Here is a 24,292-nt window from a genome sequence, read left to right on the forward strand (position 1 = left end):
AGGCTCTTAATAGCGCCAGAGAAAGTTTCTTGATTGAACTTATATGCATGTACCTCTCATGACTCAGATCTCTCATGACTTGGGGCTGATGTCTGAAAAGGAAAACTGAAAACATGTATGGTCTGCTATAAATGTTACCTAAAGGGGGACATTTTCAAAATTTAAGACAACCATTTTATGTTGATGTGCACACTTAATGCAGTTTGTGGATTTCTTTGAGAGTTATGTGTATATTTCTGACTCTAGAGCTCATCTAATGGTGTTATTCTGGGAACCCCCAACCAAGCCACAATCACCATTCTATCGAATGACAACGCCTTTGGAATCATCTCCTTTAACTCCGTAAGTATTGCCATGGACACTTATTCCATTGCCATGTCGATGCTATGGTTATAGTATTTAGCAGATGCTTTTGTCGCAACTTATTCCATGTTAGCACATTAACAAACAGATATATAATGAAAAATCAATACCAATTGATACAATTATTATGAATATTAACAATAACTATAATAAATACCAAAACTATAACTATAGAGTAGGCCTCAACAAATGAAATAATTGGATAGATGATTGTTAAAACTGTGACTTGTGTCATATTGCTCAATTGATTAAGTCGGCTTTTGCATGTTTTGACTGTCTCCCACCCTATTTTCTTGTGAGCAGTACAATTCTGCAACGTGATGCCCAGGTTGTTAAAATGTGCACATCTTTAACGTTGGTGTTGTTAAACAAATGGAGTAAGGGTATTCATACAGTATGTGACTGAATCAGGGGGAAAACCTTTTGTGAGAAAAGGTCACCAATGGTCTAGGGTGTTCAGTAAAATGTTGTGGCTACTGCAAAAGCAGTTCCTGCTCTTATAGTTTGATATGATCACTGCTCACAATATCTGTTGTCCTCCTACAGTCCTCTCTGATGGCTGTGAATGAGCCTCAGGGTAGCAACCAGAATGTCTTTCTAAATCTGATACGTGAGAAGGGAACTTACGGAACTGTTACTGTGAACTTTGAGGTGAGACATTTTTGACATAATAATGTATTGTTTCCAGAGGTAGGTAGAGTAAGCAAAAGCTGTAAGCAAAAGTTAAAATAATGACTCAAGTGGAAGTTACAGTACGCATCAAAATAATGACTTGAGTAAGAGTACAAATTTATCTTATAAAATGCAAACTCAAGAAGTCAGTAACTTCACATGACGATATTTTTATGTGTTATGTTTAAAATATCAAATTTGAAAATGTCTAATATAATAACAATCTGCACATTCAGGTAAATCATTCTGAATAAACCAAGTAAAATAAATAATAAGAATACAAAAGAAATTTTAAGCTGGGGAGCTGCTGCCATTTGAATGCCTTAAGCGGAATTGCTTTGAAATGTGTCATAATTAATATGTAAACAGTAACTCACACACACACACAAAAAGGATTGTTAACGCTTACAGTCTATACAAACATTCTCTTCTTTATTCAGGTGAAATTGCAAATCAATTGATGTTGTATTGATGTATATAAGTCAAATATATTGGGAAAAAATATTTAAGTGCATTCAACGGAGTAAAAGTAGCACGTTACTTCCCACCTTTTCTATAGTTCACTTGTAGTTTGAAATGTGGAAATGCTGGCTTTTATTTCATTTCCATTATGATAGACAGTACAAGGTTCTCATATGGTTTGTGCTTGGTCAGATATCTGGCGGTTCGAACCCTGTAATTGAGGACCTGGGTCCAGAAAGAGGCGAAATCACATTCCTTCCTGGACAGGCTGAAGTGGTATTCAGTATAATAATACAAGATGACAAGGTAATGTAGATTTGTTTAAATTGGATTGCATATCACCAGTTTCATGAGAAGCATGTTATTTCTCGACCCATTAGATTTTTATATGCACTGAAAGTTAAATCCAATAGGTAAAAAAAACATATAAAAAAAAACGTATTAATTAATGATAATGATTAATTAACGTAATTAATGATCAATAAACAGAGTGTTCACAGAAAGTCCCAAAGGGTAAGAACTGTGTTTTGTAAGGTGTCATTTAGTGAGTGGCAGGAACACAATGACCTGATTGATCCTCTATGCAACTCTGGCAGATCCCAGAAGATGATGAGATGTTCGCGGTGCAGCTGATAGGAGTGAAAGGTGGTGCACTCCTAAACCCCAACCGCAGCAGTGTAAACATCCTTATATTCCGTAATGATGCACCAATCCGTATATCTCAGCCTTACCTGGCTGTACCAGAATCTGCCGGTATCATCAACCTCACCATCACCCGTGGACGCACTGAAGATGACCAACTCATTGGTTCTGATGAACATGAGGTCTCCATTGCCTATATGGTTGTCAGTGGAAACAGTTCTGCCAGTGTGGCCACTGCTGGGGTGGATTTTGAGGACCTCCAGTCTGAACAAGTAGTGCTTTTCCCTGGGAAAGTCCACAAAGCCCAATTGCATTTCAGGATCATTGATGACAACGTGCCGGAGATTGCAGAGTCTTTCCGGGTGATTCTCTTGGAGAACACGCTGCAGGGGGACGCCGTGCTGATGGCACTAAGCTCTGCCCATATCACCATTGAGCCCAATGATAAGCCCCATGGGGTGCTGTCAGTTAGCAGCATAGCTACATCTGATCCCATTATTGTTAATGAGGACCTCACCATGAAGTAAGTGATCCAACAAAAACTACTTATGCTGATGCAATGTTGATATCAACATTTGGCATCTGCGTAATGTTTTGACTTTTTTTTACATGGCTTTGTCCCCCACAGATTTGAACAGATTACGGTTGTGAGAAATGGTGGCACACATGGAGATGTTTCCGTGAACTTTACTGTAACCCGAAATGTGAGCGACGACTCACCTGTAACAGATGACCTGAGTCCTGCCTTTGGAGTTCTGAGATTTGCAGCTGGCCAGATGACGGCAGTCCTTTCCTTCAATATCACTCAGGATGACCTCCCAGAGGAAGCTGAGGTCTTTTTCCTTCGGCTGCTGCCTGATTCAGTACAGGGTGGCGCAGAAGTGGATGAACCTATGGAGGTTTGTCTTTTGTCATCTCAGTATAGTTTTCAACATCAGTGTCTGACCTCAAGCAGATGGGTCCCCCCTTATGTGCCGTGGTTCTGCTTAAGGTTTCTTCCTGCCTAACAGGGAGTTTTTCCTTGCCCCTGTTGCCGTTGTGCATGCACTAAGGGGGTTCAGGTTCAGGCTCTGGGCTCTGTTAAGCGCCGAGAGGCAATTGTATTGTTATGGCGCTATACAAATAAAATTGAATTGAATTGAATTGAATTGAATTGAATTGAATTGAATTGAATTGAATTGAATTGAATTGAATTGAATTGAATTGAATTGAATTGAATTGAATTGAATTGAATTGAATTGAATTGAATTGAATTGTTTCTTGGACAGTGAATAGCCATGCTATAAATATAGGTCTTTTGTGTGAGCATAGAAATGTGTTTTCTAGCATTAAATGAATCAGAGCCACTAAAGGGATGTGTACAAAATATTGAATTTCTTGACCTTGAAAAAGCATAAAGATGTGTGGTGCAATGAATGCAAATCTATTTTATCCCACTCATTTGTTAACCAAGGGACACAAGTTCTTGGGGCTACATCAGATAGCTAGGCAGCTGCTTTCTCAAGGTGATACACCAACCACAGTCTAAGGAGCACTGCAGTCCAGCTATCATTAATGGCAGGGCTTAAATCAAGAGAAATGACTGTCACATAAAATACAACAGAAGCTGAAAAGTAACTTTAACTGATACTGACATTGCTTATGATAGTGATTAGCAATATCCTTTACATAAGATATTGGTATAGACCACTAACATATATGTCCACTAACAACATCATATGTCCACTAACACCATCATACTATGTCAAAGCGACATGAAAGATTACATTTAAAAAAACATGAAGACAGGCACCACATACAAATCATATTACAGGACAAACATTAAGAAAAGACAGCTGCAGGTGGGTGAAGGATGGTGGGTTCAAATATTAAATCAAACCCACCATCCTTCACCCACCTGCAGCTGGGTCAGATTGCAATAGTGACATTTATCACAGGGAACAGAAAGCACATCCTCATATTTCCTTTACTTCTTGCCCTCCATTTACAATTGGTGAAGTACACATTAGATTTGAAGGGGTTATTTGTTTTGTTTTTAAAGTCTTAAATGAAATGATATTTCAGACTTCCTTTTCTCTCACCCCATCCCCAGGCTGCTCAGGTCCTCCTCAATGTTGAGGAGTAAGAATCTCTTCAGTTACTGCTCCTGGGCATTCTTTCAAATCTTGTTCCTGTCTTTTCTTGTGTGTTTGTGTGTTTGTAATGTTTGTCCTGTAATATGATTTTTATGTGGTGCCTGTCTTCATGTTTTTTTTAAATTTATTCTTTCATGACGCTTTGACATAGTGACGCTTGTTTCTTTGATGGATTATATTATATATATATATACAGTGCTTAGTGCAGTTAGGATGGTGTTAGTGGACATATATGTTAGTGGTCTATACCAATATCTTATGTAAAGGATATTGCTAATCACTATCATAAGCAATGTCAGTGTCAGTTAAAGTTACTTTTCAGCTTCTGTTGTATTTTACGTGACAGTCATTTCTCTTGATTTAAGGTCAGCTATTCGAGCCATGGTGTGCTTTAAAAACAGGCTAGTGTTAACTCCACTAAAGTTAAACTATTCCAGTAAATGGCAGTTGTAAGGAATAGAGGATTCTGATGAGTCTGTTTAGCTTATGAGGGATATGCTTTATTTGAGGGTTTACTGCACATTCTACGGAGAAAAGATAAGAAACAGCGAACCGCCATTTGCCATTATATTCCTTTTCTGAACTTATTCCGCTTTAAGTCCTAGATGCGTGGCATCCATACTTTATTGCATGATATACCACTCGATATTGAAATGAGTGGATGGATGACGTATACACCAAGCCTCGGTTGGCCCAAAGATAGCCCTAGCTTGCACCAGCCAGAATGTGGTGGAATCGCAGCTATTGTAAATGTATTTGATACATTTGATTGACATTTTATTTGTGTTCAAGAGTTGTGTTATTCGGCCAATCATATTTGAATCCATAGTGCTAGAGACACAGCAGGACATAGCTAAACATTTACTTTGTTTGTTCTTTGTTTGTCTGTTTCCTCTTTCTCCTCATCTTACTGTCCTCATTCTCTAACGTTTCTTCCATATTCCTCCCTTGCACTTGCCACTTGTCTATTCTTCTCTCTCAGACTATCTTCTATCTGCAGGACAGTGATGACGTATATGGTCGCTTTATCTTCCATCCAGATAAAGACCAGCAGATTCAGAGTGATCCTAGTGGACGCTTCTTGTCCCTCAGTTTCCTGCGTGAGGGAGGTACAGTGGGGAGAGTACAGCTGGCCCTTAGCGTCCTTTACCAGCCTGTTCGGCCCATCGACTTTCCCGGGGATGGAGTGCTAAATGGCAGTAGTGTCACCAATGTGATTTTTGAGCCGGGCCAGCATTTGGCACAAGTAGCTTTACCTATACGGAACGATGCCTTCTTGCAAAATGGTGCCCACTTTCTCATTCAGGTAGGATGGACTGAGTGTTTCATTACCACAGACTAACCAATTTGCATGAACAAGGAAAGAATGAGTGCTTTTAACCCTCATGTTGTGTTCACAACATGGTTACACTTGTGGTCAGAATTGACCAGTCTGACAGAAATGCTAATGATCAGTGGTGGAAGAAGTACTGAAGTTTAGTACTTAAGTAAAAGTACAAGTACCCAGGAAAATAAAAGTAAGGTAAAAGTTAGAGTACTACATCAACTATCCTACTTAAGTAAAAAGTAAAAAGAACTTACTTTTAAATTTACAAAAAATACTTCGTTACATTCCACCACTGCTAATGATGCTTTTTGTAAACATTTAGATAGATTTTATCTATTTTGATTTAAACCTTTCTAAAGATGAAAATAACTGTCTTTATGACATGTAAATTCTAGTTTGTTAGCCTCCTTTTAATGATGTTGTACCATTCAGAGTATTTTAACACTTTGCTAATTTACAAAATGTATCCTAATGATGTATTAATCCAAATATAGGCAGTATCACAAGTATTTGGCATCACATACTGAGTGTGTACAGAATGATGTAATTTGACTTCTTGGTGCCATAACAGTTATAGACGAAGTAAAGCCATATTTCAGCAGATTTAATACTCAATAGTGAGCATTTGCATTTTTGCATTTTTCTACATCCAAGCAATTGTTAGACAGACTTTAGATCTTCCTAATTTCTTTTTTCTTGATGAGAAATGAATTACAGATGTAAGACCCTAATCTATATTGTTATGTCTTCCCTTCAGGTTGAGTTAAGCAAAATAATCCAACTAGATCCAATAGTGTGGCACTGACATGTCATTGCTTAGTAATCTGTTTATTTGTTTTTTTGGATTAATACATCATTAGGATGTTTATCGTATGATTTTAAGGAATTTAATTGGAAACTAAAACTTTGACCTGTCATTTTTTTTTTTTTTTTTACTTTATTCTCAGATGATCAGTGTAAAACTGGACAACATTACCCCCCCTGTGACATCAATTAGCCCTCGTTTCTCAGGGGCTGTCAACATGAGCCTCACTGTCACTCCAGAAATCGCTAATGGAGAGATTGGCTTTACCGGTAACCTGACAGTGGTGGTACTGGAACCAGAAGATACCAATTCCAGTTTGGTAAAACATACTTTACAAGTTTATTGTCTGAATTTGCAAGCTTAATCAAACAATCAAAGAATGCTTGACAAGGTCTCTGGCTAGGGGCCTGTGCATTGAGCCCTCACAAACACACCAAAGGATCCAATGCACACCCCAGCCAGATCTGACTGAACAGTGTCTATCCAGTTAGCTCAAAGAAGGAGTCTGCAATCCTGGGGAAAAATTGTTGATATTTGAGCTCAACAGCCAATCAAATTACATCCCTCCCTTCGGTTCTCCTGAAGAAACGTGTCGATTGGCTGGAATTGTTTATGGCTTGGTCCAAACCACCATGTTTGTTTTCTATTTACAGCGCCAGGACTGTGTATGAACACTTAAGGTTTTTGAACGGACAGTGGACCAAATCGAAAAGTGTATTTGATTAGAATTGCAGAAATAGACTCAACTTGGATATAACTGCGTGCATTAAAGGGAGAGTGAGAGTACTAGTGGCTGAGAGTATAAATGAATGGTTAATCAGATTGCTGTAATGGGGAAGATCAGGTAGCCAGCGGGGACAGTTCTGTGCAGTGAGTAAACCTCACTCCCCAACACCTTAAGAGACATGCTAGCGACAGACAATGGCGCCCACAGGGTTTTAGCCTCCTCTCTTGCATGCCTGCCTCCTATGCCTGCAAAAGCGGCAAGTTCTAATCCAGGGTGTGAATGTGCTTGTTTACAGATTATCTAATATTTAGGATAATACTATTGCTGTTATCAACATCAGCACTGCTACAAATAGTCAAAATAGTGCCACAAAATAATTTAAGACTGCATTTAATGGCCATAGCATTTGTAGTGTTCATTCTGTTAGCCTGTTTTATGTCAGATGTCCAGGTAAGTTTAAGACACACTTTGTCAACCTCATCCTGTTTTTGTAGAATAAAATTAGTCGGCTACATTAGTCTTTTTTACTTTCTAAGTACTAGTTACTTTTGAATAGAGTTTAGTCTATGAAAAATTCCAGTATTTCTCAGTCCTTCAACTCTTAAACATGTTAATCTACCTTCAGTCAAAACCAAAACTGTCAAATGGGTTTCAAATACAGTTTCAGCTATCGATTTCAGAAAGAGTGTCAACTGGTTTGCCAGACAAGGTTTGAAATAGACATAATAGGACTAACATAAAAAATACTGTTAAACTAAATTGTATAAAATTCAACTACACGGATGTACCTAATTTGTTTGTTGCCAGATCTTTATATTGTCAATTGGTTTATGAGGCCCAACATCAGTCAGCATGTCAGCTAGCTTTTATTGGTGTGACTGAGCTGTTGTTTATCAATGCAAGGGATTAGACTTTTAGCTAGCTGGCTCACCAGTTTTAAGTGAAAACTTTACATAATTGTACAATCTAGCTAGCTGAAACCCATACACTTTCCTTGCAAAACCAACCATACTGTTGGCACTGTTGATGGGTTAAAAGCTAGCTAGCTTGCAATTGGATGTATTTTTGTGATATTTGGGGATAACTTTGTGATAAATGAGCAGTAAAAATGGAAGTTTAATTGTATCAGCTACAGGGAGCCAGTGAAGAACAACCAGCAGATTGGTTACATATCTCATCCCATTTATTTCTTTATAGAGCATCAGTATGTGAATTCTGTGTTACCCTCCAGGTTACTCTTTCACTCCGTCGGGATGGAACAGATGGACAGGCTGAGGTGTTCTGGAGTCTGCACCCCACTGGGGAAAATGCCATAGATGTGACCCCTGATGACCTTTCACCCTTCAGTGGCTCAGTCATGTTCCAGGCAGGAGAGAGTGATGCAGAGATTAATATCACCATCCTGGCTGACAACATCCCTGAGATCAATGAAACTGCTCTGCTCACTCTAGACAGGTATGCATAATTACTGAATAAGATGGAGATGTCTGATCGTCTAGCTTATGGCTTCCATAATTATTTTATAATTATTATTTTTTTATTTAGTAAGCTTACTAGTTACTGAAGACTATATATTCATGTGGTGTATATTCATGTTATTGTTAACCTATAGGCTAAACCAAAATCAATGGCATTAATATTAATCTATTGCACAAACACAATTGTTTAAAAACAACTACTGGCCTACTAGCAAATAGCTTTCAAAGTGTCCAGCCACTAAAACAAGAGTTTGCAGCCGGACCTGAGGCATCAGATAAGACTTAGAATGTCTCCTGCTAGGGAAGTTACACAGCGGTCAGAAATTCAGCATGAGTAGTTTGGGAAAGTAGGTAAATAACTTAAGTTAATTGACCTTAAGTTAAATTGATTTGAATATATATGAGATTTCCATATTAAATTGTTGATACAGACTTTGAAGTCTCTGGTCCTTCCAGTGTTTGGGGTCAAATGGGATAAGGGGCAACAGTTTAGGTAATTGCTGATATTTAAGAAAAGCTGGCTATGGTGATGTCACTGATGGTTGGGTCACATTTTAGCCGTTGTTTTAGAATGAAATTAAGGCATTTACTGAAAGATCACATCTCTTAAGTTTTTGCAGTGTTGCTCGTGCAGACTTTGATAAAAAAAAAAACATGTACATTTATTTACAATCTAATAATACCTTAATCTGCTATAATATAATTTTTTTTTTTAAGCAGATTGAGGTATTATTAGTGGATTGTAAATAAATGTACATGTTTTTGTGGATTTTATTTCTTCTTTTAAGATTTTTTGATCTGTTTATGTTTATTTTGATCATGTTACTCGTTATCATCCCCCCTCTCTTCTATTTCCAGGGTAGTGACTGCACGTTTTGTAGTGTACTTTGGGTAAGTGTTGAGTGGAGAAACTCCAGTATTTGTTGTTCCTGAATAAGACCATGTAGAAATGTTGGCATCTTTGGGGTAGGTTTGACGGGGAAGTTATTGTCAGTTAACGATTAATGTATAAATTCTTTCTAATGAATTTCATCATTTTTTGATTGTTAGTCAAAAACATTTCGACACCCATTACATAAAAATATGTTGACATCCATCACACCCATTCACTATTCTTGATTATTGCAAACCTAAATCCATTAACCGTATGGGCACCCTTTACTGTCATAACACAATTAATTTACATGAGGCTTTGGACCTGAATATAAGCCTAGAGAATGTCCTACTATTCAACCACAAGCAGAAGCAATGTCAGTCAGTAATATTGGCCGACGAGGCAATTGCTTCTTGCACTCCAAGATTGTCCAATTGTCCATCATAGGACAATGCTGTCGACTAAATTATGAAGACCTCTTCTTTTATGCTGAGTATGTAGTACCATACCAGTTTATGGTAGAGCATATTTACAAATAGTTATGAATATGTTTGTCTTTGCTTTTATTGCACAGTGCAAATACACAGAACCAGATTCTAAAGCCTGGCTTCACCACCCTTGAGATTGTCATAGTGGAGAACGATGATCCTGGAGGAGTCTTTGAGTTTTCGGCATTTTCCAGAGGACCCTGGACTATCAATGTAAGTGTAAGCTTGCTGGTGCTTTGCCAAAAATGTAAACTTGAACAGATACATTTGAAACATGATATATTTAGCTTCACAGAATGTACACAGCACTGAGTGTTTGGACTGTTAATAGTCAGCCAGATTATCAGGATCAAGGTTAGATTTTTTTAGAGATGGTTTGATCACTGCTATTTTGAATGATTGTGGAACATCCTGAAATGAGTGAATTGTTCATTACTGTAAGATGAGTCTGAAACAACAAAATGTGAAAAAACTTCTGAAAGGTCTGAACACTTTCCAAATGCACTGTACATTTCATACTAAAATGGCATAATGCAGGGGTGTCACACTCAAATACACAGAGGGCCAAATTTAAAAACTCTGTCCAAGTCGAGGTCCGAACATATTCAATTTTTAATATGTAAACATGAATTTAAGTTTAACATAGGCCTATTGAATCTGGGACAAGCAGGCTTAATCTTAGGCCTATAAGTTATTGCCTATAGACACAGAGATCAAATTTCTAAATAAAATAAATATCAGTGGACTCTCTTTTCTGCATATCGCAGGCGCTCCATTTGTTGTCAGTCCAACAAGTTTGTCCCAAGGCAGATCAGGTCAAGTCTGCAGGAACTACGGAACATTTTAGAATTGAAGGAAGAACGATTGGATATATATTTTCTCCACAATATCGCAAGAAACCTGTTGCAGTCCGTTGTAAAACAAAGGCTTGGGAGAGGGATTACCTACTAGTCGCACAATTACCCAAGACACACTAGAGGGGCTCAAAAACAGTTTTATTTATATTTTAGAATGATTTGCTCAAAGCCCTGATCAAAATCCTACTGAGAATCTGTGGCCAACCTATCAGACGACCCTGCAAAAAGCCTTGGATATTTGTGTGGTCAGTGATCAGACATTGCTGTAAAACATTCCAGCGGAAGCCATCGGAGTGTTCTTTTCAGACTTAAATTCAGAACTATTTCAGTTGCATGTGCATCCCTCAGTAGCTGCTTCCTAACATTCTATAACTATATTATTTGGATATCATTCATATAACTATAATATTTTCTCACTGCTAGGAGGGGGAGGCGGTAGAGCTACGTGTGGTACGCTCACTTGGTCAACTGCTAAGACAATTGATCCGATATACATTGGAACCCAGAGGGACTGAGGAATTCTACGGTGCCACGGGAATCCTAGAGTTTCAACCAGGGGAGAGAGAAGTTGTGGTGGCATTGGTGGCCAAGCCAGATGGCCTGCCTGAGGTACGTCCCTATAAGACACATCAGAGAGAATGGGAATATTTTTACCTCTGCTTTTGGCTGCTTCTATTTTGAGAATCAGTAGTGTAACTTTGAAGTACAGGCAAGTGTGTGAAAATCGGCATGTTACATGTTACATTTAATGTGTGAAAATAATTTTTTTAAGTCATAACTCTTCTACCTCTCTACTCAGGCAGCTTTCTCTAAATCTAACTCTAGCTAACTTCTGTTCTCCCTGTCTACTGAGGTAGCTTACTCTAAATCTAACTCTACCTAACTTATCTTCTACCTCTCTACTGAGGTAGCTTACAAACACCATGGGCCATTTGCTGCATCTCACACATTGCATCCAAGTCTCATATGACTGGAATTTGAAATTAGTCCCATTTAATGTAATGTTTTATTGCCCTCATTTTCTTCCCCATACTCAACTTGGATACTTTCTTCAATTTCTGCACTGTCCAATGACCTAGTAATATACCCTGGCTGCTGGCTGATGTTTTGCCCGTGCAGTGCCATGGTGACATTTTCACAGTATTTTGGACCAAGGTTTCAAAACTGAATGGTAATAAGCCTTAGCCATTTTTATTTTGTCTCTACTGTTTCATGTTTTTTTTTTTTTACTCAAAGCTCCAGTTCTCCATATTTCGTGATTTAGTCTGATAAACGCTTTGTTTATGCAAGTTGACATTCAGGGCCTGATTTACTAATATGCGAGCGCTGCTTAATCTGCGTTCGCAAATTAACGCACTGTGTTTTTGCGCATTTTACTTGGTATTTATCAAACCAGATCGCGCTGGGCAATCTGTGTTTACTCCGCCCTATATAGGGCCTGATTTACTAACACTGCGACCGCTGCTTAAACTGCTGTCGCACATTAACGCACGGTGTTTTTGCGCATTTTCCGTGGTATTTATTTAGGAAGAGAAAATGAAGGTTCAGCGAGGTGGAGATATATATATACAGTATATTGGTTCACGTTCGCTCAATCACTGAACCTGATTCAATGTGTGCGCTGCTATATTGTTGTTCTGCCCGCCATCACCTACAGCAAGATGTTTAAAAGAACACGATTATAAAGAATATGCCATTGGTGGCATTAATGCATAAACTGTCTATTATAACAATAGAGATGTGTACATGGCGAGATTAATAATTTCTACAAGGGACATGGGTTCACTACATTATATATGGACGTGGGTGCAATCAATGGTTCCGATTACGTTCGGAGAGTTTGCGATTTCAAAGTCTACAATTGCGTTCAGAGCCGAACTCGCGGCATTGTATGGGTAGCTAGTAAAAGTATATGAATACTTCCTAATCAACGGAGACTCAGTCAAGTGAATATGGAATGTCAAGATTCAGGTTTTAATCTTACAATGATGATCATCAAAGGAGAGAGAGCAAGACAAGGCTGCACTAAAGATTTAGTTTCACCAAGGCTGATTTCACTAACTAACACAAGAGAAGTCTCCTGTATTTAACCTACACAACATGTTGGAGTGGGTGGTTACTAGAATGCTAATATTTGCCTAAGAGACAGACGGGCCAGGAACTCTATATTTAAATGAGGAGTTCCTGGCCGGAAGTGTTATCTCTTCTCACAGTGATCAGGGCATCTAGCAGCTGTGACCATTTGGGTTTTAACAGAATACACAGGAAGCTATATAATTAACATTGTTATAGCTTTGACTGTGGATTACATTTGAATAAATGATGTTCTATTTCTCCGATACTATCAGTAGCGATAGTCATGGCTCTGTGTGTGTGTGGGTGTGTGCGTGCGCGAGTTCAATGCCTCTCTCTCTCTCTCTTTCTCTCTTGCTCCTGCGGGCAACGAGAGTGAAGTGTCTTTCTCCCGTGTCTGCGGGGCAACGTGAGTTATAAGTCAATGTTAATGTTGACGGTGGAAAGGGGAATTCACTTTTCCACAAACTGGTTGAAATTATCCGGAGGCCAATATTTGCAAATTAGTTTTAACAACTGATGGAATGGAATGTGATCGCTGGGTGGAGGGTTGGATGTCTAATGATTTCTGGTTCGCTTAATTGAAAAGTGTTATACGAGTTGAAAAATTCTTTCGGTGCGCTGCCTCTGTCTATGTCTTCGCCTTGCTCTTATTACTACTGCCATATCAACGTATTCAGACTCAATGAAAATGCTCTTCCTGGTTAAGACGTGCTTTTATGAGGCGGAGAATTATCCTGCAAATTGGAGACGTGCGCTCGACAGTCAGTTTAGTAAATACCACGCATTACATCATTAGGCGCACTTACCTTCTCTCCTCCCATGTAAAGTGCGCTTCACGCCTACGTTACCACCCACGTCCACGTAACCTCCCCTGTTCACACCCACAGGCGTTAATATGCGCTGCGCCCCCTTAGTAAATACCGTTTTATGTTTACAACCGCTATTTTACGCCAGAAATGGGCGCAATCCTGTTAGTAAATCAGGCCTTCAGTGTACTGTATTGTGATAGTAATTGTCTACACTTAAAGCAAATGTGGGTGTCTGCATCATGGTTTCCAAAGGTCTCAGTTTTAGGGGCTCGGAAACTCTCGAGTAGCCAGGCGTAAACGTAGCAGAAGTGATGCATAAAACTATAACTTATTAGTGTGGACTTCTGATCAACCCTGGCTGCTTATAGCTCGTAAGCCACTCATAATTGCCTCATGTATCTAACGAAAAAAGCCGCTTATATTTACGCCGATGTCTGAGCTGATCGAGAGAGGTAGTCTACGCCGATCGGTAAGCCTCTTGAACAAGGCCGATGTAACATGGGGCTAGTGGTGACAGGTAAGCCACTCATAGGGAGTGTTATGCGCATGCGTGCCTACGTGGCAGTAGACCACCAGGCTACAGACCGTAAATGTAAATATCAGCAGTAATTAAACAACTGTACTGATATTAAATGCATTACTAACATGCCATTCTCAAATTAAAGCCAGTGGCCAATCTGGCTTTTAAAAGTTGCCATTGTTCAGTGACAACAAAACCACTGAAAAGAGTTAATCATATTTTTTGTACAGGGATTTGTTCATTCTCTACTCCCAATTGTATTCTGTGATGTTAGTGGCCTAGACCTCCTGCTTCATAGACATTCTTTAATAGGCCACCTTATGTGTTTGTAGTATGTGTGTAATGGCAGGGGATGAGTCCCACAAAAAGCTAAGCTAATCACAGAATTGAAGTACTTCTGTATAGAGTTATGTATGTATAGGGACTGATCACCAGCTACTGGAAAAGTTTACTTGAAGTCATTGTTGTTGAAGAGGTTCACACCAGTCATTAGATGGTGCTTGATCTATAGGTATGGTTATTTCGTGTTGAATTACATAATATACCATCTTCTTTTGATACATTTCTATTTTCTAGATTAAGATCCTATTGTATGTCATATTTATGCAGATTTTCAGACTTTTATATTCATAACATGTCACACTCCATTGGGTTTGATTGCCATATATTCTTCCATCTGTGTCTACAGTTGGATGAGATGTTCTGTGTGGTGCTCAGCAGTCACAGCACCCCTGCCAGTCATCTTGGAAACAACAGAATGGTCAACATTACTGTCCGTCAAAATGAAGATCCTTTTGGGGTCATAGAGTTTGGCAAACCTGGGTTGGCATTCATCATCAGTGAAAGCAAGGGCATGCATCTTTATTCAGGTCAGTGACACAATGAGTATTAACTCTTTTTTTTGCTTCATAAAACATCATTCAAATTATTCTTTTGTTTGCTAGACAGCTCAATTTTTCCTTGGATGAACAGACATTTTTTACAATTTGCTTCTATTTGAAATTGACATTTGTTTTAGGTAGGGCTGGGCAAGTAAACGTGTTATTATCGCGTTAATTCATCAATCATTTAACAACGACAATTATTTTATCGCGTGTTAACGCAGGTTTTATTATTTGGCCAAAGGCTTTTATTTTGTAAAAGTCTGCCGCAAAACCGGAAACGGATCAACCATATATATATATATATATATATATATATATATATATATATATATATATTATGACATGCCGTTCAGGAAATTAACATTTGAATATATATATATATATATATATAAGTCTGAATATATATACAAAAGTCTGAATATATATACAAAAGTCTGAATATATATATACAAAAGGAAGTCTGAATATATATACAAAACGAAGTCTGAATATATATACAAAACTCTGAACTCTGAAGCGCTCAATCCGTCTTTGTCCGCCATATTGGAATGAGCGCTTCCTATTAAATCAATGCTACCAAAATGTTTGTAATTACGTATTTTCTGCTTCATGAAATACTGTTTTTCTGTTATATTGTTAAATTTTGACATTGATTTCTCACTAGAAATGCAATAATAACACGTTTATTTTACACCGTTTGACTTCACAAAGGATATTTTTAGAGGCAAGTTCCCAATTTACTTGACTGGGGTCTCGTCAAAATCTTTGTAATTCCTTGTTTTCTGCTTCATGAAATACTGTTTTTCTGTTATATGGTAGGGTGACCAGACGTGCTCTTTTAAGGACATGTCCTCTTTTTGAGACCTAAAAAATGCATCCGGCAGGGATTCCCAAATCGTCCGGGATTTTGCCTCGTCGGGTGTTTCACAAAATGTTATTCTGCGAGTAACTAAGTATAGATAACTTTGAGGAAACACACCCGTGAACAATGACTAGTTGTATCGGATTGTAGTACCTTATACTACAGTATATATACCCTTGGAATGGCCAACCTATCTAGGTCATGGTGTGTATTAATTTGTAGAAGGGAAATAGTCAGTAGCAATCTATAACACAATTATATGCTTATCCTACATTAACTATGGAAACTATTAAAAAACTATTCAATTCAATGAAAAATGTCTTATTTTCATTGGTATATGCAATGAGGATTGCTGGGTAACAATTTTTTGTCCAATGTCAAGTCTCTATTTGATCATGTTGACGAAACGATACGATGCATGTCATTTAAAAGTAAAAATGTCCTTCGTTAAGTCAAACGATGCAACATGAACGTGTTATTATTGCATTTTTAGCGAGAAATCAATGTTTATTTTTAGCCATATAACAGAAAAACAGTATTTCATGAAGCAGAAAACAAGGAATTACGAAGGTTTTGACGAGACCCCAGGCAAGTCAATGGGGAACTTGCCTCTAAAAATATCCTTCGTGAAGTCAAACGGTGTAAAATAAACGTGTTATTATTGCATTTCCAGTGAGAAATCAATGTCTTAATTTTACAATATAACAGAAAAACAGTATTTCATGAAGCAGAAAATACGTATTTACAAACATTTTGGTACCATTGATTTAATAGGAAGCGCTCAATCCAATATGGCGGACACAGACGGATTGAGAGCTTCAGAGTTTTGTATATATATTCAGACTTCGTTTTGTATATATATTCAGACTTCGTTTTGTATTTATATTCAGACTTCGTTTTGTATATATACAGCCGCGGAAAAAATTAAGAGACCACTTCAAAATTATCAGTTTCTCTGGTTTTACTATTTATTTGTATGTGTTAAAGTAAAATGTACATTTTCATACACTTTACTGGCCTGACTGTGTGGCATGGAGCATTGCCCTGCTGGAAAAAACACTTCTCAGAGTTGGGGAACATTGTCAGAGCAAAAGGAAGCAAGTTTTTCTTCCCGGACAACGTTGTACTTTGCCTGGCTGAGGTTTGTAAAAGACCATAAGGATTGACCCAAAGCGGACTGGAGGGTCTTCTAGTTTGTCTTCTCTGATGAGTCCAATTTTCAGCTTTGCCCAACACATGGTCGTCTGATGGTTAGACGGAGACCTGGAGAGGCCTACAAGCCACAGAGTCTTGCACCTACTGTGAAATTGGACTCATCAGAGAAGACGAACTTAGAAGAACCTCCAGTCCGCTTTTTTCAATCCTTATGGTCTTTTACAAACCTCAGCCAGGCAAAGTACAACGTTGTCCCGGAAGAAAAACTTGCTTCCTTTTGCTCTGACAATGTTCCCCAACTCTGAGAAGTGTTTTTTCCAGCAGGGCAATGCTCCATGCCACACAGCCAGGCCAGTAAAGTTGTGGATGGAGTACCACCAGATCAGGACCCTGTCATGGCCAGCCCAATTTCGAGACCTGAATCCCATAAAAAAAACCTCTGAAATGTGATCAAGAGGAAGATGGATGGTCACAAGCCATGAAAAGAAGCCGAGCTGCTTGAATTCTTGCGCCAGGAGTAGCATAAAGTCACCCAAAGGCAATGTGAAAGACTGGTGGAGAGCATGCGAAGACACATGAAAGTTGTGATTTTAAATCAAGGTTATTCCACCAAATATTGATTTCTGAACTCTTCCTAAGTTAAAGCATTAGTATTGTGTAGTTTAAAAATGAATACGAGCTTGTCTTCTTTGCATTATTCGAGATCTGAAGATACTGCATCTTATTTGCTATTTTGACCAATTGTCATTTTTCTGCAAATAAATGATCTAAATGACAATATTTTTTATTTGAAATTTGGTAGGAATGTTGCCAGTAGGTTATAGAATAAAACAAAAATGTACATTTTACTTTAACACATACAAATAAATAGTAAAACCAGAGAAACTGATAATTTTGAAGTGGTCTCTTAATTTTTCTGCGGCTGTATTTCTTTTGTATATATATTCAGAGTTTTGTATATATATTCAGACTTTTATATATATATTCAGACTTTTGTATATATATATTCAGACTTTTGTATATTTATTCAGACTTTTGTATATATATTCAGACTTTTGTATATATATATATTCAGCCTTTTGTATATATATTCAGACTTTTGTATATATATTCAGAGTTTTGTATATATATTCAGAGTTTTGTATACAGTACTGTGCAAAAGTTTTAGGCAGGTGTGAAAAAATGCTGTAAACTAAGAATGCTTTCAAAAATGGAAGTGTTAACAGTTTATTTTCATCAATTCTTCATAAATTAACAAAATGCAGTGAAGGAACAGAAGAAAATTCTAAATTAAATCAATATTTGGTGTGACCACCCTTTGCCTTCAAAATAGCATCAATTCTTCCAGATACACTTGCGCACAGTTTTTGAAGGAACTAGGCTGGTAAATTGTTCCAAACATCTTGGAGAACTAACCACAGATCTTCTGTGGATGTAGGCTTCCTAAAATTCTTCTGTCTCTTCATGTAAACCCAGACAGACTCGATGATGTAGAGATCAGGGCTCTGTGGGGGTCATACCATCACTTGCAGGACTTTCTGTTCTTCTTTAAGCTGAAGATAGTTGTTAATGACATTGGCTGTATGTTTGGGGTTATGGTCCTGCTGCAGAATACATTTGGTGCCAATCATACGCCTCCCTGATGGTATTGCATGATGGATTAGTATCTGCCTGTATTTCTCAGCATTGAAGACACCATTCATCCTGACCAAATCTCCAACTCCACTTGCAGAAATGCAGCCCCAAACTGGAAAGGAACCTCTACCATGCTTCACTGTTGCCTGCAGACTCTCATTATTGTACCTCTCTCCAGCCCTTCGGCGAACAAACTGCCTTCTTCTACAGCCAAATATTTCTAATTTTGACTCATCAGTCCAGAGCACCTTCTGCCATGTTTCTGCACCCCAGTTTCTATGTTTTCGTGCTTAGTTCAGTCACTTGGCCTTGTTTCCTTGTCGGGGTAAAGCTTTTTGGCTGCAACTCTTCCATGAAGACCACTTCTGGCCAGACTTCCCCGGACAGTAAATGTCTGTACCTGGGTGCCACTGGTTTCTGCCAGTTCTGAGCTGATGCCACTGTGTCAAAGGGTATCCGTGTCGGCAGTCTTTTAGTGAAGGCACAAAAGGCAGCAGGCAGACAAGGCACTCGTTTTGTGAGTTTATTACTCCACCAACAATTGAATAATCCAGTGAGAAAAATTATAAACAAAAAAAAGACTGATATAAAATGAAACAATTAGATACAGACAAACTGTATATGTACAGTCAAAAGTACAATGTAGTACCGTTGGGCACTAAACTGAGGCAGTTCACGGAAAAGAAACTCCCGTTCTGAGATCTCTAGAGCAGAGCATAAACTAGCTCAACATCAACTCTATACAAGACGTTCTCACCTCCCAAGCTCCCCACAACTAACCCCCACACCCTTTTAACAGGTAGCTGACATACCCACAATTGGCTCATACCACCATCAGCTAAGAACACAGGGGATAATTCAGGCGTGATACGAAATACACATTAAACAGAGTTAAAACGTAACCGACAATAATTAGTATGCAATCAAACATTCACAATACTGTTCACAATAGTCATAAGGTACAGGCAACACTGGAAACCTTATCATACCGTTAATTGATTTCGCGAAGGCGAAACTACAGTCCACGCACACCTGCCTTAACCATAAATATGTCCCAGGACGGGAACGCACTTCCTAATACCGGAAAAGAAATACATGGAGGCCAGAACTCATACCCGTGCATTTGGAGCACAAGCCTAGTAAGTAAGCTGTCTAATATCATTATTATTATTCATGCATAGACAACGGGATAACAATGACGCGAGTGAATAATAATTATGCAATAAACCGTAAATGCTGAACAACGGAAAACTGCGTGTGTAGTGAAATGTTTGACATAGGAAGACAATGAAAGATATACATCTCTTTGCTTGCACACACGCCCGCCAAGATAAATCAGTTTACATGTACATGAGTGAGGGTCCATAAGCAAAGTCTTGGTACTGGTCAACTTCTCCGTTGACGTTTAAAAGTACATGGAAAGTCTGGTGCATCCGCCATTAGGACGCGGTGAGGACGCGCTTTAGAATCGCGGCATCACACACTGCTTGAAATCTTCCGATTTCGAAGGTAAATAAGCTTGATGTGTTTTTCATCAGCTGCATTAAGTTTCCTTGGCTGACCACTGCGTCTACGATCCTCTACGTCTTCTTCAAAAGAGCTTGAACTGCACATTTTGAAACCCTTGTCTGCTTTGAAATCTTTGTCTGGGAGAGACCCTGCTGATGCAGTATAACTACGTTGTGTCTTGTTGCTGTGCTCAGTCTTACCATTTAAATGGATTCAAAAAAAACATTTATTGTTTACATTTTTCAAAGCATTCTTAGTTCATAGCATTTTTTCACACCTGCCTAAAACTTTTGCACAGTACTGTATATATATATTCAAATGTTAATTTCCTGAACGGCATGCCATAATATATATATATATATATATATATATATATAAAGGCTAGATGTTTCGTCGCGTTGCCGGCCAACGGAGTCGAACATCCGCATCTTGCCACATTCAGCTCGCTCACCCATAACATTGTGTTGGTATTGGTACATGTACTTTTTACGTAAGGGATAATGTATTGTCCGGAGGTCATTAAAAAATGCGCAGCGGAGTGTTGTTCGCCCCGTCGACATTTATTTTTGGCTAATGACCTCCGGACAATACATTATCCCTTACTTCCTATACGGCTCTTCAGAATGTTCCAAAAAGTACCGTTGATTTGAATGGGCCATCCCAACGTTCTTCCATACATTCATTCCTGCTAACAGACCGCTGCGAAAAGATAATGACCGCTGTCCTTGGCAACGGGTTTTGTGCTGAAGAACTATTTATTTCTAAACGGGATATTTATGTTATTATGACCGCCGCGCGAGACTATAGGTTTAGTCGGAGTTTTTTTTCTGTTTGCAGATTTTCTGTCAACGATTCCCGGGACACTGAAACACCGAGGTGCACGAAATTTGGTGGGCATGTAGCCCACTAGATGAGCGTGGAACCATTGATTTTCGTTTTGATCCGTTGCACCCCCTTCGGACTGGACCCGTTTTAAAGAGTGTGGGGCGATTCAGTTTTCTGTGAATAAGTCGAAAACCGTAGGGCTAAGGAGGACCACATTTTTTTTGTATGTTGGTCTTAAGAGGCCACATCAACCATTCCACTACCACTTATTTCATGTATAGCGCCACCTAGTTACAAATGAAAAAGCAAAAATGGAGTGTTTTAGAACATTTTAATTGTAAGTTGACAAGGTCAGAAGGTCAGAACTGCACGAAATTGGAGGTGTGGGATCATTATGAGACCTTCTGACTGCACGTTAAGTTTCGTGGAATTCCGTTCATGGGGGGGCATGCAATAAATTGATTTATATGATTATACACCAACTGGCCTGTAGGTGGCACGACACAGTTTTCTTCGAATATCCCGAGAACTGTAGGGCCTTGGAGGGCCAAATTGTTCTTGTATGTTTGTGTCAAGGAGCCATGTCAACCCATACCATAACCAGTCATTACATGTATAGCGCCACCTAGTTAAAAATGTAAAAGCAAAAATGAGGTGTTTTAATCGAATATATGTCAAAGTGCTCGAAAAATTACCAAATTTGCCAGGGACATCAAGCCTGTAACCGTCCATCTTCGGTAGAGTTTTTGTATATGGATGGAGCAAAATGTCTCTGTAGCGCCCCCTAGAACATTGCAAAAAACCCTGCGCATTGGGTTTATTTTGGCGTAGCTTGACGGAATTCGGTACACGTCTTCATCATGCTTGGACGCACCAAAAAGTCTCTCGACACTATGGTGGCAGGTACACAGGAAATCGGCCATTTTGAGTGGAAGATGCGTTTTGACGGCGTTTGCACACATTGCATCTGATCGAACTCCTCCGACAGCTTTAATGGTAACGCCTTGAAATGTGGTCCGGCTACTCTTCAGCCATGGGCGACTAAAAGTTATATTGGATTTTCTCATTAGTCGGAAGGTGTGGGCGTGGCAGACCCTCAAACTTTGCCAACTTGTTAGTGCTTGCCACAAAACACAAAGTCTCTTATAACTCAATCGCATATATGTCAAAGTGCTCGAAAAATTACCAAATTTGCCAGGGACATCAAGCCTGTAACCGTCCATCTTCGGTAGAGTATTTGTCCATGGATGGAGCAAAATGGCTCTGTAGCGCCCCCTAGAACATCGCAAAAAAACCTGCGCATTGGGGTTATTTTGGCGTAGTTTGACGGAATTCGGTACACGTCTTCATAATGCTTGGACGCACCAAAAAGTCTCTTGACGCCATGGTGGCAGGTCCACAGGAAGTCGGCCATTTTGAGTGGAAGATGCGTTTTGACGGCGTTTGCGCACCTCGCATCTGATCGAACTCCTCCGACAAATTTAATGGTAACGCCTTGAAATGTGGTCAGGTTACTCTTCAGCCATGGGCGACTAAAATTTATAGAAGATTTTCTCATTAGTCGGAAGGTGTGGGCGTGGCAGACCCTCAAACTTTGCCAACTTGCCAGTGCTTGCCACAAAACACAAAGTCTCTTATAACTCCTGCGTTCATTGTTTGATCCAGAGAAAATGTTTTAGGATGGACGCTGGATCCGGCCCGAACGCGTACATATGCCTGACTGATATCACCTATAGCGCCACTTGTTGTTGGTTGGAAACTTCACTTTGTTTCCACACCTCTTTATGTGACCTGTTTTAACAAACTACATTGCAAAAGAAAAATATACCAAAACAATCCACAAAATATTTACAAACCAATTTACACACACAAAACACATAAAAACACACAAACACACTGACAACCATGACTCATTCTGTGCCAAAACCTACTGAACAGTTCGGCGGTCATATTTTGTAACGCTTTGCGTTACGTCTAGTTTATGTTAAATCAATATATATTCAATATACTCAGCATACAGAATGGCAACATGAGATATATGTATACTTTTATAATATGAATATTGCTAATATAATACAATACTTTGAATTATTACATGTTTAGTTCAAACAAGTAATAATTCTAGTAACTACTATATAAAAATGTTGATGTTAAGTGTTTGCACAACAAATGTTATGGCACTTCAGTTCATATGGCAGTACATTTAAAATAACAGTTTCAAGCTCTAGGAATTGACAAACTGCACTGAAAGTTTTTTTCTGGTTTCTCACTTTAACAGGGACATTTGGTACTGAATATATACTGGTTATGCTGAAAGTAAAATGCTTTTGCTCTTACCTCAGAAATTGCCTGTTCTAATGATATGATGTTGATGATGTTGTGGCTCTGGATTTTGTGGCAAGATTTTTATCTTTTTCATGACGAACAAGATAACATTAACATCCTGGCAGTGGCAATTTTGTATTTAATTTTGTATTTATTTGAGATTCACACTGAATATTGTATTTACCTGCTGATGTTAGAAGTGTTTGCACAACAAATCTTATGCACTTTCGTTCATATGGCAGAACTTATAAAATAAAAGTGCGCTGTACACTTCTTTTGAATTCATTCTCGGATTTTGCTTATACAAATGCGATTAATCGTGATTAATCAGGGAAATCATGCGATTAATCGCGATAAAAAATTGTAATCGTTGCCCAGCCCTAGTGTTAAGCTTCAATTGTACTTTTACTTTCGCAGCGTCTTACCCTATCGTGAGAAACAGGGGCAGGTTTGGAAATGTATCCGTTGCGTGGGTCCTTGAACCAGGGACATCAGAAGATGTCAGACCAGTGGAAGGATATATTGAATTTTCCGAGGGGGAATATCTGAAAAACCTCACTCTCTTTTCTGAACCTGATGAGGTAATGCTCTCTCTCCCACCCCCACACATAAACATGCAGAAAGATAGCATATGGGATAAAAGCATGTGGGATAGATTCTGGTAAGTTGTTTAAAAAAATTCTAAATGGACTTTACTGCTTCCCCAAGGTTCCAGAAGACATGGAAAACTTTACTGTTACTCTCCTGTATGCATCTGGTGGTGCTCGAGTTGGAAGCAATCGGAATGCAACCTTACAGATCTATGAAAATGATTACCCAATTCACTTTGCTGGTACCTTTATATTATTGTCTTCTTTGTGTT

The 24,292-nt window shown here is 38.7% G+C and overlaps 1 protein-coding gene across 1 annotated transcript in view; it reads left to right on the forward strand.

The window, feature by feature from the left end:
* adgrv1 (adhesion G protein-coupled receptor V1) overlaps nucleotides 1-24,292 on the forward strand; it is a gene marked incomplete at both ends in the record, with an annotated part of 140,450 nt that overhangs the window by 24,479 nt on the left and 91,679 nt on the right. Inside the window, 14 exons of the mRNA XM_080839814.1 lie at nucleotides 247-342; nucleotides 910-1,014; nucleotides 1,690-1,803; nucleotides 2,094-2,662; nucleotides 2,768-3,038; nucleotides 5,257-5,580; nucleotides 6,549-6,725; nucleotides 8,365-8,588; nucleotides 9,470-9,502; nucleotides 10,060-10,186; nucleotides 11,254-11,439; nucleotides 14,924-15,104; nucleotides 23,848-24,011; nucleotides 24,139-24,262. Of these exons, the coding sequence (XP_080695940.1) occupies nucleotides 247-342; nucleotides 910-1,014; nucleotides 1,690-1,803; nucleotides 2,094-2,662; nucleotides 2,768-3,038; nucleotides 5,257-5,580; nucleotides 6,549-6,725; nucleotides 8,365-8,588; nucleotides 9,470-9,502; nucleotides 10,060-10,186; nucleotides 11,254-11,439; nucleotides 14,924-15,104; nucleotides 23,848-24,011; nucleotides 24,139-24,262 (2,695 nt within the window). The remainder of the gene's footprint in view (nucleotides 1-246; nucleotides 343-909; nucleotides 1,015-1,689; nucleotides 1,804-2,093; nucleotides 2,663-2,767; nucleotides 3,039-5,256; nucleotides 5,581-6,548; nucleotides 6,726-8,364; nucleotides 8,589-9,469; nucleotides 9,503-10,059; nucleotides 10,187-11,253; nucleotides 11,440-14,923; nucleotides 15,105-23,847; nucleotides 24,012-24,138; nucleotides 24,263-24,292) is intronic.

Source organism: Sprattus sprattus, assembly GCF_963457725.1.
Source record: "Sprattus sprattus genome assembly, chromosome: 5".
Lineage (NCBI taxonomy): Eukaryota > Metazoa > Chordata > Actinopteri > Clupeiformes > Clupeidae > Sprattus > Sprattus sprattus.